This window comes from Scyliorhinus canicula, chromosome 10 (assembly GCF_902713615.1).
Source record: "Scyliorhinus canicula chromosome 10, sScyCan1.1, whole genome shotgun sequence".
Lineage (NCBI taxonomy): Eukaryota > Metazoa > Chordata > Chondrichthyes > Carcharhiniformes > Scyliorhinidae > Scyliorhinus > Scyliorhinus canicula.
This window is the reverse complement of record NC_052155.1, coordinates 20494414-20512256: the sequence shown is the minus strand read 5'-3', so window position 1 is coordinate 20512256 and position 17843 is coordinate 20494414. Positions and strand designations below refer to the sequence as shown.

General features: G+C 48.8%; 1 protein-coding gene across 1 annotated transcript in view; it reads right to left on the bottom strand.

Moving 5' to 3' along the window:
- LOC119972907 (piezo-type mechanosensitive ion channel component 2-like) overlaps nt 1–17843 on the bottom strand; it is a 1374210-nt gene that overhangs the window by 392273 nt on the left and 964094 nt on the right. The window contains 2 exon segments of the mRNA XM_038810453.1: nt 4366–4505; nt 4873–4905. Coding sequence (XP_038666381.1) covers nt 4366–4505; nt 4873–4905 — 173 coding nt within the window.

The following is a 17843-nucleotide window of genomic DNA, read 5'->3' as shown; positions in this document are numbered from 1 at the left end:
AAACCAGAGCACCCAGAGGAAACCCACGCAGACATGGGAAGAATGTGCAAACTTCACACAGTCATTTAAGGTCTGAATCAAACTCAGGTCTGGCGCAGCAAGGCAGCAGTACCAACCACTTTGCCACCGTGCCGCCCCTGCAGCCTCACACACAGATTGCCACTATGGTTTCTAATAGGCCATACTCCCAAGGGAATGCAGCGAAGGTTTACCAGACCGATTCCAGGGATGGCGGGACTGTCATATGAGTGGAGATTGACTAGGTTAGGATTGTTCTCGCTGGAGTTCAGAAGAATGAGTCGAGTTCTCATAGAGACTTAGAAAATTCTAACAGGACTAATCAGGGTAGATGCAGGGAAGATGTTACCAATGATGAGTGTGTCCAGAACCGGGAGTCAAAGTCTGAGGATTCAGGGTGAACCATTTTGGACAGAGATGAGGAGACATTTCTTCACCCAATGAATGGTGAGCCTGTGGAATTCATTATCACAGGAAGTAGTTGATTCCAAAACATTGAATATATTCAAGAGGTGGCTGGATATAGCACTTGGGGAGAATGGGATCAAAGGCTATGGGGAGAAAGAAGGATTAGGCTATTGAATTGGATGATCAGCCATGTTCGTGATAAATGGTGGAGCAGGCTCAAAGGGCCAAAAGGCCTCCGCCTGCTCCTATCTTCTATAATCTATGTACTCTTTTCTTGGTTCACCTCTTCCTTGTAATATATTTATAGAATATCTAAGGGTTCTCCCTAATCTTATTCGCAAGCCCGTTTTTATGCCCCTTTTTGCTCTACTAATTGCTTTCTTATGTTCCCTCTTGCACTATCTTTTCTCCTCTAGGGCCATAGCGGATTACAAACATTAGGGGCTGCTGCCATGGAGCCCATACCACTCATGGGTGTAGTCTATTGCATCCTGCACCCTTGGGAAGCTTGAGATTGTAGCAAAGCCGGAGAATCTTGCAGCCTGGCTATATTCGTCCTTAGCAAACCTGATGGAATGAATGGGCCTCCTGTAATGGGCAGCAGTAATCTCCTTTATGCATCGATGTGTTTCAGACTGAGAGAAGCTGCACAGGTCACTTGTTGATTGCTGGAAATATCCAGTGGCAAAGGAAGTGGTTAGCACTGCTGCCTCACAACGCCAGAGACCCGGGCGACTGTCTGTGGGGAGTTTGCATGTTCCTCCCGTATTTCTGTGGGTTTTCTCCAGGCGCTCTTGGTTCCTCCCACAGTCCAAAGATGTGCAGGTTAGGTGAATTGGCCATGCTAAATTGTTCCTCGGTAGAGTTACGGGGGATTGTTACGGGGATAGGGTGAGGAATTGTATCTAGGTAGGGTGCTCTCTCAGAGGGTCAGTGCAGGCTCGATAGGCCGAATGGCCTCCTTCTGCACTGTAGGGATTCTATGATTCTATGAACTTGAGCACTGTGGTCACCTTCAATGCCACTGACAGGGGAAAGTTTCCAACCTCATTTGTCAGCAGGTCTTCCTGAATAATGTGGCCTTGGTGATGCACCAGATCTCATGACAAGCATATGTGTGCCCGGCACTGCCTCTAATTTGTAAATGGGACACGCTTCGATAATAAATCCTAGATCTGGCGAGACATCTTTGTTGTTTGTCATCCATACTCTCCTGTTCGCACGGTAATACAGTGGTTAGCACGATTGCTTTGCAGCGCCAGGGTCCCAGGTTCGATTCCCACTTGGGTCACTGTCTGTATGGAGTCTGCACGTTCTCCCTGTGTCTGTGTGGGTTTCCTCTTGGTGCTCCGGTTTCCTCCCACAAGTCCCGAAAGATGTGATTGTTAGGTGAATTGGACATTCTGAATTCTCCCTCCATGTACCGAACAGGCGCCGGAATGTGGCGACTAGGGACTTTTCACAGTAACTTCATCGCAGTGTTAATGTATGTCTACTTGTGACAATAAAGATTACTATTGTTATTCATGCACTGTCTCCCCTTGCCCATGTGCCCATTAGGACCCTGAAAATTGCAGTATCGAGTCCTGGATCCATTCTTCGTTTTATCTTTTCTCTGAAATGAAACGTTGAAGACATGAATGATTAAAGAGTCCAGGAAGTTAAGCTCCAAATTAGAAACCATGGCTAATGTTGGGTTTCACTGCTTTTAATGTTTTAGCTGCATGGTGGCAGATGCATCCTCGTCTCTGAGACTCTAGTGCACAACACACACTGAGGTGATCAAGATGGCATTCAAGAAATATGACGTTTGGAGACCTCTGGGCGATGATAAGGTGCAAATTAAATAACTTAACCAAAGCAGTTCTGCGCTCTATTCTCTGATGTGGAATACTAATGACATAGAACATATAGAACATAGAACAGTACAGCACAGAACAGGCCCTTCGGCCCTCAATGTTGTGCCGAGCCATGATCACCCTACTCAAACCCACGTATCCACCCTATACCCGTAACCCAACAACCCCCCCCTTAACCTTACTTTTATTAGGACACTACGGGCAATTTAGCATGGCCAATCCACCTAACCCGCACATCTTTGGACTGTGGGAGGAAACCTGAGCACCCGGAGGAAACCCACGCACACAGGGGGAGGACGTGCAGACTCCACACAGACAGTGACCCAGCCGGGAATCGAACTTGGGACCCTGGAGCTGTGAAGCATTTATGCTAACCACCATGCTACCCTGCTGCCCCTATATATATATCAGTTACTCGTGACCAATGAATGGAAGCTGCTTGGCCAGTTATGAATGGCATTTATGGTGAATATATAACCGGCTTTCTTGATGGCATGCCATATATGGGGCAGCTATTCCCCCCTTCACTATTGCCTGAATTTACGATTGTGTGACTGCACTGTGAAGCCAGGGAGTTATGAGCATCCCTTTAACAGTGCAAATGGAAGAATTGGCTTTCAGTGGCTTCCTGGACAAAGAGGTCTTCCTCCTTTGTAACTAACCCCATCCCGTCTGGAGGCTTTGTGCATTGTCACAACCGAGGTGACAGATGGATCCACCACACTAACAATGCCTCCCCTTCCCATTACAGAATCTTCATGAAAATCTGTAACCAGTGACAGATGTGATATCTCTTTGACCCTCTTGTTTGGCAACATTTTATACACGCTTGTCAGGCTCCACTAACCAGCTCTTGTTCTTCCCGCTGCCTCCATTGTTTCTGATGCTCCTCCACCTCTTGTCCCTCCACCTTCCATCGTGCCCCGTTGCCCTACCCCACCACTGCTCTTGCACAGCCTTCCTTCCCCACTGTCCTCCTTGTTCTTGCCCTTGCCTCCCAATGCCCATACACACCCTATCTTCCTCATCCCCTCCCTTGTGTCAGCCCTTCCCTCCAACGTCCTACCACTGCCCTTGCACAGCCTTCCTTCCCTATCAACAGCCGCCCCTCCCCTCACCCCATCAATGTCATAGCCATCTTCCCCTCACACTCCACCCATGGTAGAAATTCTAGCCTGGAAAGTTGGAAGCTGCATGAGCACCACAGAACAATGGTGTTCTTGTGGATTGTGGTGTCATCCACTAGAAGCAGAAGACCCCTGATACCCCCAACACTGGGTGCAGTACTGGTCAGAGTCTGAAATGGAGGCTGCATGAGTACCGCAGCAAGATGATGTGCTTGAAGATAACGTTGGCAGAAAGCAGGAGGAGACTAATCCTACAACCCTAGCAGTGTCACGCTGAAAGCAACAAAAGCATTATGGTTGGTAGGTTAGTAGGTATGTTGCACTCACCTCAAAGTCACAAGTAAATTAAGGTCCAACGTGTGCATGCCACTCATTTTCAAATGGGTTTGAGGCTGATGTAATTTCCCAATCAGAAGATTGGAAGGCATGAGGAGATTCTGGTGAGCAATTGTTTTAATGAGCATTTGTGAGATGTATATGAATGCAAATGGCGTTCACGGCACTAGGGCAGGATAACTGACCCGCCATTCATACATACATTCAAAAGTTAAAAGTTAACATTCCTAGAATCATAAGCTGTTTTATGCCCGGGGGTTTCTGACTTTTGGCCTGCTGCTATATTCTTTGGTCCAATCCACCATGAAACCCGCTGTGGGTGGGATTGGAAAATGTTTTCTAACATTGCTTTCTGCTGTTGGAAAAGAGAAAGTGAAACCACTTAGCTACTTTTAGGTGGTTAGGAGCTGCCAGTGGCGGGCTGCCTTTGCATTGCAAATCATGGGGATGGGAGGTGGAAAATACAGCCCATTAGGTAATCTGGTTCCACAAATTCAATACCAATTTCACGATTTCGACTTACTTGTCAATAGAATACTTCAGGAATAGCCTTCAGGATTGTGTTCTCAAGCTACCTGAGACCAAGAAATTCTTAATCATCTCAGTAAATAAATCACCTGAGGGCTCCTCCTCTCCTTCTTCATCATCTTCTTCACCCTGCTCTGGCTTTTTATCCTCCATTCTTTCCTCTTTTTGAGCACTGGTGTTAAGATTCATCATACCGATGTCTGGGAGACTTCCCTCCTGGTTTACTAACCTGTTGGCAGATTATTAGGCTAGTTAAGGAAACATTAATCAGAATGCTTTTCCCCTTATTGAGAAAAGGTGAGGACATTTCTCAACAGAGAATTATAAACACTTTAAGCTATCTTTTGACAGAAGTCTTTCCATATGATCATGTCTACATTAGAATACGACAGTTTTAGAATAACTGCTTGGCTTATGAAGCAATTATCTAAAGCAGGTGAATATTAAAATTGGTTCTTCAATTCACAAATTTGTTGCTTTTATGAATCATGCTTAAACTTGACATTTTCCGTGGGAAGAAAACTGTCAGAGTTTAAGTGGCGAACATGAAATGACAACATATGAGAGCAAGCATTTCATGTCTTTGGGAGACTTACGCATTCTGCCGATTTGATATGTATTGCTTGATTCTGTACAGAGTAATTCACATAGGAAGAAAAAGAAGATGAGTACAGAGACCTTAAGAAAGAATATATATTTTTAAAGATTTGCATCAAGCCAGACAAAGTGTATTATCTTCAAAATGTGCTGCTAACTGTTTCTCTCTGCATTGTACTCTTTTGGTGCACACTGCAGTGTCTGTGCTAAAGCAGCGTGCTTTCCTGGTTAGGATAATACATGCAACTCCCATCATTCGTTGCATATATTTGCAAAACATCAACACATTAAAATATTACTTGCCATTCCATCAGTGAGATGTGTTTCAGACTGAGTTAGCTTAATTTTCTTTAGGCATACATTCAAAAGTTAACATTTTATTTTACTTGTTTTGTTAGAATTGAAAATAGCAAACTACTTCATTTACAGTTGCATTTGAGTATCTTTTAAAGTGAAGGAAGGCACTTGCATGCTTTGAAAAATATACATCATGCACTTTCTCCACAAACTATATATGACAGCCCAATAGTTTAATAATATTCGCAAACAAAAATTTCTTAAAAACTTTCTTTACGAATGAAAGTATTTTTGGAGGTCCTGATTTCTGTGTCTGTTGGTAATTGGAGGAGATATTTTACTTTTGTCACCAACTTTAATAAAATACTGGACATGTCGCAACCACATGAGTAAGACAGCTAGAAGATAGTAATAGGTATTTCATCCATCTGTATCCGATTACCTAATTGCACAAGGACCAGTGGACATAGATTTAAGATTTTGGACAAGAGATGAACAAAGCGGTGATGTGATTAGACCGTGAGTGGTAATGACCTTGAACTTGCCACTGTAAAGGTTGGTGGATGCAGAAACAATCAATTATTTCAAAAGGAAATTGGATGGGTCCTTGCAGGCTGCCAGGATCTAGTGGGGGAGTGGGACTGACAGTTCGGTATCGGGCCGGCATGGACCCAATGGGCCAAATGTCCACTTTCTGTGCTATAAAAAACTCTATCACCCGGATTTTCATGGAGTCAGAACCACTCTGGAGCCATTTAAAAATTGTGGGTAGGTGAAATGCAGGGATTCTCGCCCCCATTCCCAATTGTCGCTGACACAGGATAAGTGTATGAGTAGTGAGCTCACACCCTGCACTCACAACCTGGCTCCTACATTGCAGATTTAGGCATCTCCTAGCATCCCCCCTCTCCCCATCCCTCGCCCACAATTCACGTGAAGGGAAGCCACCTTCTCCATGACTCGTGGTTGATGGATTTCAGAGGGGTCATGAACCATAGTGTGGATTTGAGAACCTTTTGAAAGGTAAGTTCAATAAGTCTGACCATGCCCCTCATGGTACCTCTAACTCAATACCAACTCATGTTTCCCATCCACCACTGTGGTGCCGTATAGCCCCCATGTCAACTCATGATCCTTCCATGCCCGTTTACACAGTGTACGCTGCCAATTAATTATATGGGGACAATGACATGTGTGAAACTGCTCAGAAAACATGTTATTCAGAAATCTTTGAATTAAAACCATGAGGCTTGGCTGATATCCAAGGCTCACAAAGGGATTATGTGAGTGGGAGATTGTTCACACAGCTGGAGAGAACTATTGATTCCGCTTGGTGAATATTTTTATTTACTAAGTTATTTTTTCTGTCATCTTTTTTGTTTACATGTCAATGTGTATTTGTACTGGATTACGAGGTGTGAAGTGCTAAGAGCATCTATTGTCAATACTTTAATGGTCTGTTTGATTGACAACTTTATAGGGACACCAGTTTGTTACCACAAATTATGAATGAATGTTTATTTAAAGCAGTTTCTCACATGCCATTGCTGCTATTAGAGAATTGATTCTGTGCAGTGTAAATTGGTAAATAAGCGTGGAAAGGTCATGAGTTTGCATGGGACTATAAGACCTTAAGATATAGGAGCAGAATCTACTCTACCATTCGATTATTGCTGATATGTTTCTCATCCCCATTCTCCTGCCTTCTCCTTATAATTCCCGATCCCCTTCGTAATCAAGAACCTATCTATCTCAGTCTTAAAGGCATTCAGTGATTTGGACTCAATAGCCTTCTGCGGCAATAAGTTTTACAGATTCATCACTCTCTGACTTAAGAAATTACTTCTCATCTCAGTTTTAAAGGACTTTGCCTTCAGTCTGAGGCTGAACGTTCTAGTCTCTCCTACCACTGCAAGCATCCTCTCCACGTCCACTCTATCTAGGCCTCTCAATATTCTGTAAGTTTCAATGAGATCCCCCCTCATCCTTCTCAACTCCATAAAGTACAGACCCATAGTCCTCAGCCGCTCCTCAAATGACAAGCCCTTTATTCCCGGGATCATTCTTGTGAACCTCCTCTGGATCCCCTCCAAGGGCAGAACATCCCTCCTTAGATATGGGGTCCAAAACTGCTTACAATATTCCAATAGGGTCCGACCAGAGCCTTATACAGCCTCAGCAGTATTGCCCTGCTCTTGTATTCTAGCCCTGTCGAAATGAATGCTGACATTGTATTTGCCTTCCTATCTGCCAACTGAACCTGCATATTAACATAAGAGAATCTTGAACAAAGACTCCAAGTCCCTTTGTGCTTCAGATTTCTGGAGCCTTCCCCATTTAGAAAATAGTCTATGCCTCTATTCTTGCCACCAAAGTGCATAACCTCACACCTTTTCACATTATATTCCAACTGCTACTTCTTTAACCACTCTCTTAGCCTGCCCAAGTCCTTCTTCAGCCTCCCTGCTTCCTCAACCTTACCTGTCCCTTTACATATCTTTGTATCATCTGCAAACTTAGCAACAATGCCCCCAGTTCCTTCTTTCAGATTGTTAATGTATATCATGAATAGTTGTGGTCCCAACACTGATCCCTGCGGATCGTCACTAGTCACCGGCTGCCATCCTGAAAAATAATCTTTTATCACCACTCTTTGCCTTCTGCCATTCAGCCAATCTTCTGTCCATTCCAGTACCTGCCCCTAAAACCATGGTTTCTTATATCATTTAGCAGTCTCCTGTCCAGAACCTTATCTAAGGCCTTCTGGAAATCCAATAGATTGTGTCCACTGGTTCTCCTTTGTCTAACTTCCTCATTACCTCCTCAAAGAATTTTAACAAATTTGTCAGACATGACCTCCCCTTAACGAAGCCATGCTGACTCAGCCGTATTTTAGCATACACTTCCAAGTACTCCGCAATATCATCCCTAATAACTGTCTCTAAAATCTTACCAACGATCGAAGTCAGGCTAACCAGCCTATAATTCCCCATCTTCTGCCTCTCTCCCTTCTCAAAGAGGGATGTTATTCTAGCCATTTTCCATTCCCCGGGGACCCACCCTGCCTCCAGTAATTCCTGAAAGATCACCACCAATGTCTCCATAATCTCCTCAGCCCGTACTGGCCTCTCTGAACAGGTGCTGGAATGTGATGACTAGGGGCTTTTCACAGTAACTTCATTGAAGCCTACTTGTGACAATAAACGATTATTATTATTTATTATTTTTATCTCCTTCAGAACTTTGGGCTGTAGTCCATCGGGTTCGGATGATTTATCCACCTTCATAACTTTCAGCTTCCCCAGCACCTTCTCTTTAGTGATGGCCATTACACTCAACTCTGCCCCCTAATTCTCTTGAGAGTTCTGGTATTCCACTGGTGTGTTCCACTGCGAAGACTAATGCAAAGTAGCTATTCAGTTCCTCTGCCATTTCTTTAATCCCTACTACACCTTCTCCAGCCTCATTTTCCAGTGGTCCAATGTCCATTTTTGCCTCTCTCTTACCTTTTATATATTGAAAAAAATCTCTTGCAATCTTCTTTTATATTACTAACTAGCTTACACGCATATTTCATCTTATCTCCATTTTTTGCTTTTTTGTTGTCCTCTGCTTGCTTCTAAAGGCTTCCCAGTCCTCTGGCTTCCCACTAATCCTCGCCACATTATATGCCTTTTCTTTTACTTTTCTGCTGTCCTTGACTTTCCTTGCAATCCATGGTTGCCATGTCGTTCCCTTAGCATGTTTTTTTCTTCCTTGGGATGAATTTCTGTTGCACCTCCAGAATAACCCCAATAACCCATGACATTGCTGTTTCACCGTCTTCCCTGCTAGGCTCCCCTTCCAATCAACTGTGGCCAGCTCCTCCCTCATATCTTTGTAGTTATCTTTATTCAATTGTAATACCATTACATCTGATTCCAGCTTCTCCTTCTCAAACTGCAGGGTCAATTCTATCATATTGTGGTCATTGCTCCCTAAGGGTTCCTTCACCTAAAGTTTGCTAATCAAGTTTGCCTCATTAGGCATCACCAAATCCAGAATTGCCTGCTCCCTAGTGTGCTCCACCACAAGCTGTTCCAAAAAACCATGTTGTAGACATTCCACAAATTCCTTTTCTCGGTATACACTACCAACTTGATTTTCCCAGTCCACCTGTATATTGAATTCCCCACGATTATTGTAATATTGTCTTTTTTTATATGCCTTTTCTATCTCCAATTTATTTTCTGCCCCAAATCCTTACTACTGCTGGGGGGGCTAGTACAAACTCCTAACAAGGTCTTTTTTTCCTTTGCAATTTCTCAACTCAAGAGGGAATGGGTGTGGGCGAGGAGGAAGAGGTAAGAGGTCAAGGATTAATAGGGAGGGGAAGGTAAGGAGGGAATAGGTCGGGGCGGTGGGAGAAGTGAGGGGCTCTGGGTCGGACTAAGAGTGAGATAAGGGGAGAAAGGAATAAGGGGGGACGATTTGGGATTAGGCATGGTAGTGTAGAGGTAAGAGGTGTTGTGGTGAGGGGGATAGGGGAGAGAGAATGTAGGGAAGAGACGGCAATGGCATGGGGCAGGGGCTTGGTTTAGCACATCGGGCTAAAATCGCTGGCTTTAAAGCAGACCAGCAGACCAAGGCAGGCCAGCAGCATGGTTCAATTCCCGTACCAGCCTCCCCGAACAGGCGCCGGAATGTGACGGGATTTTCACAGTAACTTCATTGAAGCCTACTTGTGACAATAAGCGATTTTCATTTCATTTTCAAAAGGCATACAGGAGGTTATAGGAGAGAACGCAGGGAGCAAAGGGGTGGAGAGGGGATAGCTGGATAGGATCATGACAGCACGGTGACACAGTGGTTAGCGCTGCTGCCTCACAGGGCCAGGGATGGATCCGGGTTCGATCCTAAACTTGGGTGACTGTCTGTGTGGAGTTTGCATGTTCTCCCCTTTTCTGCATGGGTTTCCTCTGGGTTCTCCGGTTTCCTCTCACAGTCCAAAGGTGTGTAGGGTAGGTGGATGGGCCATGCTAAATTGTCACTTAGTGTCCAAAAGGTTCGGTGGGGTTTCAGGCAGTTGGTACAGATTCACCAGGCTGAATGCCCTCCTTCTGCGCTGTATGGATTCTATGATTCTAACTCTACCCACACAGATTTTATGCCTCCTGACCCAGTATTGCTTTTTGCTATTGATCTAATTTAATGTCTTAGTAACAAGGCAAACCCTCCCCCTCTGCCTGTCCTTTTGATAGGACACTTATCCTTGGACATTTAGATTCCAGTCCTGATCTCCTTGCAGCCACATCTCTGTGAAGTCCACAGAATCGTACCCACCAATTTCAATGTGCGCTACAAGCTCATTTACTTTGTTCCGTGTACTGTGTGCTTTTAGGTAGAACATACTTAGTCCTGCACTGACTGCCCTCCTTCTCTTGTTGTCCCCTTATCTGTTGTGCCGGAAATTAGATTCCTGCCGCTTTCCATACTCTCTGTTCTGTTACATGTTTTGGAAACATTACTAACCTCTCCTGAGCCCTTGGCCCTTTTAACTGGTTTGACGTCCTCAACCTGACTCCTACCTTCTCCTTTACCTTTGATTTTCTAATTTCCATACAACTGAACCCACTCCCCCACGATTTAGTTCAATTCCCTATCTAAAGCCCGAGTTATGCGATTCGCCAGGAATCTGGTTGCAGCATGATTCAGGTATGGGCAGCACAGTAGCACAAGTGGATAGCACTGTGGCTTCACAGCGCCAGGGTCCCAGGTTCGATTCCCCGCTGGGTCACTGTCTATGCGGAGTCTGCACGTTCTCCCTGTGTCTGCGTGGGTTTCCTCCGGGTGCTCCGGTTTCCTCTCACAGTCCAAAGACGTGCAGGTTAGGTGGATTGGCCATGCTAAATTGCCCTTAGTGTCCAAAAAAAAGGTTAGGAGGGGTTATTGGGTTACGGGGATAAGGTGGAAGTGAGGGCTTAAGTGGGTCGGTGCAGACTCGATGGGCCAAATGGCCTCCTTCTGCACTGTATGTTCTATGTAAAGGTGAAAACCTTCCCAATGGATCAGCTCCCTCCTTCGCCAAGACTGGTGCCAATATCCCATGAATTCAAACCCATTTCTTTCACACCAATCTCTGAGGCACAAGGGGCCATTCGTGGTGGGGGAACATGACTTGGCATTTAGTTGGCATGGGGACATGGAGATGGCATGCGAGTGGGCTACAAAGGCTAAAATGTAACCAAACCATGGGACTAGGTTCCAGAGAACTGAAGTGAGCTTTTTAGCCAGATTGCCTCGGAACCAAGCCGCCCTGTAGCCATTTGGCCCATCAGGTCCATGCTAGCCACTTTCGGGAACAGTAGCCCCAACTCTATCCCGCACCTGCACCTTCCCTCCCAGGGGCAAAGATCCTGCCATTTTGGGGCCTTTCTACGAAGGCAGGTGCAGGATGCAGGAAATTGCCTTACTCGAGCTATGTGCTGCAGTAGTGAAAATCTAGGTTTATTACTCTATTACTGTTACTCTGGGTTTTTAACTCTATCTTCAAATGAGAGAAAATTACCAAACAAATGCAGTTAAGGTTTGTTAGGCCGTTATTAAAAGACAATTATAACAAAGTTGTAAACAGAGTAAGTCCCAAATTCACATTCGGAAGCAACTTTGGTTATGAAAAGAAGGACAAATATTAGAATAGCAATTCTGTTTGGATTTCTTTGAATTAAAATACTAGCCAAGAACTTCTTCTGTTACCAAGTTCTCTCTTGTACCCTGTGCTCCTTTAAAAATCAGTGACAGAGATTATGATCGCTTTGGAGGATTCACTGCAGAATGGAAGGACTCCTTTTGAGATTAGATCTGGGGCTGGATTCTACGGTCACCCAGCTGTGTGTTTTTAGGCGGTGCCGTTCGCTGGCGGAGGGGCAGGTAATCCTACTGGCCCCCTTCATTCTGCTTCTGGGAAAATGGCCCAGGCGAAGGATAATGCTGGGAAACTGACATCCCTGGCAGCGACACAAATGTATGCACCACCCACCTCTGTGCTCCCCTCCAGTGGGGTCTAAAATTTCAGCCACAGGAAAACCGGACCAGCTTTATCTGAATTGTAAGCATTCTGGATAAGTCACTATTTGGGCCATTTTCATGAATTGATTGAGCACAAGTGTTATGCAGATCAATCATTGCAGATGACCAATTATTTTGAGAGTTATGCTCGCTAAGTGGCAAACTGAGAAGTGAGTAATTTTAATCTATGCTATGATGGGATGTTTTTTCTTGTCTTCAAGAATTAGAATAGGGGACTTCCGGTTGCGGCTATGCGGAGCTAAGCCGCACGTTCGGCAGCTCCCGCTATTTAGGGACTTTTGGGCCGTTTCGAGGGCCCCAAACGGCGCTGTTTCTCCGCATCCCGGTGGGGGAAGGTGCCTGGAAGAACTTGCCCCACACTATATGGTGCTCACCTGGAGTGGGAAGAAGAAAAAGGCTGCAGTAACTCCCCCAAAAAAACGGGGGAAGAAAAACAAAATGGCAGCCGGCACTCCTGCTATTTAGGGACTTTTGGGCCGTTTTGAGGGCCCCAAACGGTGCTGTTTCTACGCATCCTGGTGGGGGAAGGTGCCTGGAAGAACTTGCCCCACATTATCTGGTGAAAAAGGCTGCAGTAACGCCCCCAAAAAAACGGGAGAAGAAAAACAAAATGGCGGCCGGCGCTCCCGCTATTTAAGGACTTTTGGGCCGTTTTGAGGGCCCCAAATGGTGCTGTTGCTACGTATCCCGGTGGGGGAAGGTGCCTGGAAGAACTTGCCCCACACTATATGGTGAAAAAGGCTGCAGTAACTCCCCCAAAAAAATGGGGGAAGAAAAACAAAATGGCGGCCGGCGCAACACCCGAGGACTGGTGGAAGTGGGCGCAGGAGCAACAGGCCTCGCTCCTACGTTGTTTTGCTGAGCTGAAGGCTGAGCTGCTGGACTCCATGAATGCAACTACGACCAAGCTGCTTGGGACCCAGGCGGCACAGGAGGAGTCTATTCGGGAGTTGCAGCGGCAGGCCGTTGAAAGAGAGGAGGAGGCTGTGGTCCTTGTTGGGAAAGTGGAGTTGCACGAGGCACTTCATAAAAAGTGGCAGGACCGCTTGGAGGAGCTGGACGTTCGCACGAGGCGAAAGAATCTGAGGATCCTGGGCCTGGCGGAGGGGCTGGAGGGGTCGGATCTCCTGGCTTATGTGACCACGATGTTGAGCTCGTTGATGGGAGCGGGGTCCTTCCATTTGCCCCTGGAGCTCGAGGGAGCGCACAGAGTGATGGCCAGGAGGCCCAAGGCAGGTGAGCCCCCGAGGGCAGTGCTGGTGCGGTTCCACCGATTCAGTGACCGGGAGTGTGTGCTGCGCCGGGCCAAGAAAGAGAGGAGCAGTAAATGGGAGAATTTGGTAGTGAGGATCTACCAGGACTGGAGTGCGGAGGTGGCTAAGCGGCGGGCCGGGTTCAACCGGACGAAGGCGGTGCTTCATGCTAAGCAGGTCAGGTTTGGAATGCTGCAGCCTGCGCGCCTGTGGGTGACATACAAGGACCGGCACCATTACTTCGAGTCCCCGGAGGAGGCGTGGGCCTTTGTATAGGCGGAGAAGCTGGACTTGAACTAGGGCCTGGGACATACTTTGGCCGGGCGTTGTTTCCGCTGTGGCTGTTTTGTTCCAACTGTTTCAACTTTTTCAACTTCGGACATGTGTGTTATGTATGCTGGTTTTCTGTTTGCTCTGGTTACGGGTGGGTTTGTTTGTTGGGCATGGTTGTGGGTTAGGTGGGGAGTGTTGGGGGTTTGTGTTCTATATGTTCTCTTCTGTACGGGGCTGGGGATTGAGGGGAAACTGGATTTTGGGGAACTGCGTCAAAAGGGTGGGGTGTGGCAGTGTGAAAGGCTTTCCTCTGGTTTCCCGCGCTGCGGGGCAGGGGGGTGGAGCTTGCGGTGGGGGCGGGGCCTCTACAGGTCTTTTTTCCCGCGCTGCAGCAATGCCAAGGAGGCGTGGCAAGAGGGGGATGACCCCAAGCCGGGAGGGGATAGGTTTTGGCGGGGCTGCCGGGGTCAGCAGAAGTCAGCTGACTCACGGAAGTACCATGGAGGGTGCGCGCGGCTTAGGAGGGGTCCTCGCCTGGGGGGGGGGGGGGGGGGGGGGGGGTACCGGGTTGCTGCTGGACCGACTAGGAAGGAGCCGGTGGGGGCCGGGGGGGAAGAGGAGAGGCGCTATCGCCATGGGGAACGGGTCGAGCGGGGTGTGCTGGCCTGGGGCAAACATCTGCCAAGCTATGGCTAGTCGGCGGGGGAAGGGGGCGGGTTGCCCTCTGATCCGGCTGATTACCTGGAACGAGAGGGGGCTGAACGGGCCGGTTAAGAGAACCAGGGTGTTCTCCCATCTAAGGGGGTTGAAGGCGGACGTGGCTATGCTCCAGGAGACCCACCTGAAGGTGGCGGACCAGGTCCGTCTGAGGAAGGGGTGGGTGGGGCAGGTTTATCATTCAGGATTGGACGCGAAGAACCGGGGGATGGCGATTCTAGTGGGGAAGAGGGTGGCGTTTGAGGCGGCTGAGGTGGTGTCGGACAAGGAGGGCAGATATATCATGGTGAGGGGTAGGCTGCAGGGAGAGAAGGTGGTGCTGGTGAACGTATATGCCCCGAATTGGGATGATGCTGGCTTCATGAGGCTATTGTTGGGCTGCATCCCGGACCTGGAGGCAGGGGGCCTGATCATGGGGGGTGATTTTAACACAGTGCTGGATCCCACACTGGACCGGTCCAGTTCAAGGACGGGTAGGAGACCGGCGGCGGCGAAAGTGCTGAGGGGATACATGGACCAGATGGGAGGGGTGGATCCCTGGAGGTTTGGGAGGCCGAGAGCGCGGGAGTATTCCTTTTTCTCTCACGTTCATAGGGTTTATTCCCGGATAGACTTTTTTGTCCTGAGCAGGGGATTGATCCCGAGGGTGCAGGATGCCGAGTATTCGGCCATAGCAATTTCGGACCATGCCCCGCACTGGGTTGATCTGGAGATGGGGGAGGCACGGGACCAGCGCCCGCTCTGGCGCCTGGATGTGGGGATGCTGGCGGAGGAGAAGGTGTGTAAGAGGGTTCGGAGAAGCATTGAGGGGTATCTGGATACCAATGATACGGGGGAGGTCCAGGTGGGGATGGTCTGGGAGGCTCTGAAAGCAGTGATCCGGGGGGAGCTGATCTCCATCCGGGCCCACAGGGAAAGGAGGGAGAGGAAGGAGAGGGAGAGACTGGTGGGAGAGCTTCTGGAGGTGGAGAGGAGATATGTGGAGGCACCGGAGGAAGGGTTGCTGGGGGAACGCCGCAGGTTGCAGGCCAATTTTGACTTGTTGACCACCAGAAAGACGGAGACACAGTGGAGGAGGGCGTAGGGTGCGGTATATGAGTATGGAGAGAAGGCGAGCAGGATGTTGGCGCATCAGCTCCGTAGACGAGATGCGGCTAGGGAAATTGGGGGAGTGAAGGATGGGGGTGGAAATGTAGTGCAGAAGGGGACAGAAGTAAACGGGGTCTTTAGGGACTTTTACGAGGGATTGTACCGGTCGGAACCTCCGAGGGGGAGAGAGGGGATGGAGAGCTTCATGAACAGGCTATGTTTCCCAAGGGTTCAAGAGAAGCTGGTAGAGGGGCTGGGGGCGCCGATAGAGTTGGAGGAGCTAGCCAGGGGGATCGGGCAAATGCAGTCAGGTAAGGCCCCGGGGCCGGACGTGTTCCTGGCAGAATTTTACAAAAAATATGCGGACCTGGTGGGTCCCCTGCTGGTGCGAACTTTCAATGAGGCGTGCGAGACGATGTCGCGGGCACTGATCTCTTTGATCCTAAAACAGGATAAGGACCCCTTGCAGTGCGGATCATATAGGCCTATCTCGCTCCTTAACGTAGACGCTAAGTTGCTGGCGAAGATCCTGGCTACCAGGACAGAGGATTGTGTGCCAGAGGTAATTCATGAAGATCAGACAGGATTTGTCAAGGGGCGGCAGCTCAACACGAATGTGCGGAGACTGCTCAATGTTATCATGATGCCGGCAGTGGAGGGGGAGATAGTGGTGGCGCTGGACGCAGAGAAAGCGTTTGATAGAGTTGAGTGGGGGTACCTGTGGGGCGTGCTGGAGAGGTTTGGATTTGGGGAGGGATTCATCAAATGGGTGAGGCTGCTTTACGCGGCGCCGATGGCGAGTGTAGTCACAAATGGAAGGAGATCGGAGTATTTTAGGCTTTATCGTGGGACCAGGCAGTGGTGTCCCCTGTCCGCCCTGCTCTTTGCACTGGTGATTGAACCGCTGGCCATGGTGTTGAGGGAGTCAGGGAAGTGGAGGGGTCTGGTGCGGAGTGGGGAGGAGCACCGGGTATCGCTGTTTGCGGACGACCTGCTGTTATATGTGGCGGACCCAGAGGGGGGAATGCCGGGGGTGATGGAGCTGTTAGCGAAATTTGGGGGCTTCTCGGGCTATAAGCTGAACTTAGGAAAGAGCGAGGTATTTGTAGTGTACCCGGGAGATCAGGAGGAGGGAATTGGGAGGCTCCCCTTCAGGAGGGCAGTGAAGAGTTTCAGGTACCTGGGGGTGCAGGTGGCCAGGAGTTGGGGGGCTCTTCATAAGCTTAACTTCACCAGACGAGTGGAACAGATGGAGGAGGAATTTAAAAGGTGGGACATGGTGCCGCTATCGCTGGCGGGCAGAGTGCAATCCGTCACAATGACGGTTCTCCCGAGGTTCTTGTTCCTCTTCCAGTACTTGCCCATCTTTATCCCTAGGGCCTTTTTTAAAAGGGTGACCTGCAGCATCATGGGATTTGTTTGGGCGCATGGCACCCCGAGGGTGAAGAGGGTCTTCTTGGAGCGGAGTAGAGATGGGGGGGGGGGGGGGGGGGGGGCTGGCGTTGCCCAACCTCTCGGGGTACTACTGGGCAGCCAACGTGTCGATGGTGCGTAAGTGGGTGATGGAGGGGGAGGGGGCAGCATGGAAACGGATGGAGAGAGCGTCCTGTGGGGATACAAACCTGGGGGCCCTGGTAACGGCGCCGTGGCCGCTCCCTCCCACGAGGTATACCACGAGTCCGGTGGTGGCGGCTACCCTCAAGATTTGGGGGCAGTGGAGGCGACATAGGGGAGAAGTGGGGGGCTCGATGGAGGCTCCGTTAAGGGGGAACCATAGGTTCGTCCTGGGGAACATGGATGGGGGATTTCGGGGATGGTATAGAGCGGGCATTAGACAGCTGAGGGACCTGTTTATCGACGGAAGGTTTGCGAGCCTGGGGGAGTTGGAGGAGAAATTTGAGCTCCCGCCGGGAAACACGTTTAGATATCTGCAGGTAAAGGCATTTGCTAGACGGCAGGTGGAGGGATTCCCTGCGCTCCCCGCGAGGGGGGTGAGTGACAGGGTGCTCTCGGGGGCCTGGGTCGGGGAGGGGAAGATATCCGATATCTAGAAGCTTATGCAGGAGGTGGAAGAGGCGTCAGTAGAGGAGCTGAAAACGAAGTGGGAGGGGGAACTGGGGGAACAGATCGAAGACGGGACATGGGCTGATGCCCTGGAGAGGGTAAATTCTTCCTCCTCGTGTGCGCGGCTTAGCCTCATCCAATTCAAGGTGCTGCATAGGGCCCACATGACTGGGACGAGGATGAGTAGGTTCTTTGGGGGTGAAGATAGG